At 38.5% G+C, this 2015-nt stretch overlaps 1 protein-coding gene across 1 annotated transcript in view; it reads left to right on the top strand.

The window, feature by feature from the left end:
* Positions 1-1130: 1130 nt before the first annotated feature.
* LOC107602311 (cytochrome c oxidase subunit 8A, mitochondrial) overlaps positions 1131-2015 on the top strand; it is a 3658-nt gene continuing 2773 nt past the window's right edge. The window contains exon 1 of the mRNA XM_016294778.1: positions 1131-1354. Within this exon, the coding sequence (XP_016150264.1) occupies positions 1235-1354 (120 nt within the window). The 5' untranslated portion in view covers positions 1131-1234. The remainder of the gene's footprint in view (positions 1355-2015) is intronic.

Here is a 2015-nt window from a genome sequence, read left to right as displayed (position 1 = left end):
ATATAATATAATATAATATAATATAATATAATATAATTGTTTCGTACTTTAGTCACCTGGCTTTTCCCAAAGGAGGGCGACAACGCCACATTATTGAACTATTGTCCACTAGGTGGCTTCAAATGGATGGCCTGCAATTTCTCGTAAATTTTTATGACGTCATTCATAATCTATGCAAATCTGGATGAAGCTGATTAAAAAAAATAATAAAATAATAATAATAATAAAATGACAATTTAATTTCAGTAACTTCATACACATCCCTCACTATCACCAACAAAGGCTGGGGTTTATGCTTTCAAATAAAGCACAAAAAATCTTGGTTTCAGGATGGTTTTGCCCTACTTTCAAACTATAGGTTTGAAAAAAATATCCTCAGGTAAAATATCTCCTTTCCACCGAAGATATCAAAATAGCACAATAACAGTACACACACAAAATTGCTCACACCCAGTGCATAAACCAAACAATGTGTAGGGTGTATCCACTGTGGAAGTGTTGAATGGCAAGCGGTATTCTAACATGAAAAACCAGCCTCTGTAATGTGATCACCAACATGAATGAAGTGTAATACCACAGGCTGTACTGACAGCTGACCGAACACACAGCCAGCTGCGCCACTTTCTGCACTTTTATCTCGCTTTAATCTGCTCCTCTAATCAGATCTCTTGTAATTTGTACCTCTTTGTACTGGGCACAGCCCTGAATGCACACTAAGCAGAGAGCCAGGTGTTTCTTAGCTAGATGTGTTTCTGTGAACTCATGTGCTGTCAAACAGCATCTGCAAATAGGGTGTAAATCACACAAGACATTAATAGCAGAATAAAACATTATAAGCCCAAATGAGCTTTGCTTGTCCATCACCTGTAAGCTTAAGAAAAGTTCAACAGTTTTATAGAGGTTCAACATGAATTGATGTAACTTTAAATCTAAATTACATTGAATCAAAGATAATATGATGTTATATTCCACTGTTTCATTTACATTTCATCAAAAGGGGCATTGAAGAAAAGTTAATAATGGGTGGGTGTTCAAACTGTCTAGGCCCCTCCCAAAGAGTGGGCTAGTTTTGGGAAGTCTATAATATGACAGGATACATCTATTTTCTCCTCAGCAGTCCTGAGGCAGGAAACCCAGGGGTAGCACCCAGTGAACATCCCCCTTTCGTTCTCCCTTAGCCTCTCTCTCTCAGACACATCCATACTTACTGGTGCTGATCCATACAGCTGGTGGGATGCTGACCTTTCTGAGAGGAGCTGTGCAGCCGGTGACTGTCAGCAGGGCAAGGGATATTGTCCAGAAACGCAACTCCAGCATCTACAGCAAACCACCCAAAAACAAGATCGGACCTGGGGTGAGTGAAATGATTACAAAATCCTAAAAGGTTGCATAGATTCATAGGATCAGCCAACGTTATAACTGAGGTGAATGGATATAATGGGATTAACTTGGATGACTCCTTGTATTGAAGAACATAATCCATGTGTTTAGACAAGAACAAAATTACAAGCAAATCAATCAAAAAATCAAGGTTCAAATAATTAGTAGTATGTATATATATACAGTGGGTACGGAAAGTATTCAGACCCCCTTAAATTTTTCACTCTTTGTTATATTGCAGCCATTTGCTAAAATCATTTAAGTTCATTTTTTTTCCTCATTAATGTACACACAGCACCCCATATTGACAGAAAAACACAGAATTGTTGACATTTTTGCAGATTTATTAAAAAAGAAAAACTGAAATATCACATGGTCCTAAGTATTCAGACCCTTTGCTCAGTATTTAGTAGAAGCACCCTTTTGATCTAATACAGCCATGAGTCTTTTTGGGAAAGATGCAACAAGTTTTTCACACCTGGATTTGGGGATCCTCTGCCATTCCTCCTTGCAGATCCTCTCCAGTTCTGTCAGGTTGGATGGTAAACGTTGGTGGACAGCCATTTTTAGGTCTCTCCAGAGATGCTCAATTGGGTTTAAGTCAGGGCTCTGGCTGGGCCATTCAAGAACAATCA

The sequence above is a fragment of the Sinocyclocheilus grahami genome, unplaced genomic scaffold, assembly GCF_001515645.1.
Source record: "Sinocyclocheilus grahami isolate Dianchi unplaced genomic scaffold, SAMN03320097.WGS_v1.1 scaffold15.1, whole genome shotgun sequence".
NCBI classification, from domain to species: Eukaryota; Metazoa; Chordata; class Actinopteri; order Cypriniformes; family Cyprinidae; genus Sinocyclocheilus; species Sinocyclocheilus grahami.
This window is presented reverse-complemented; position numbering and strand designations above follow the sequence as displayed.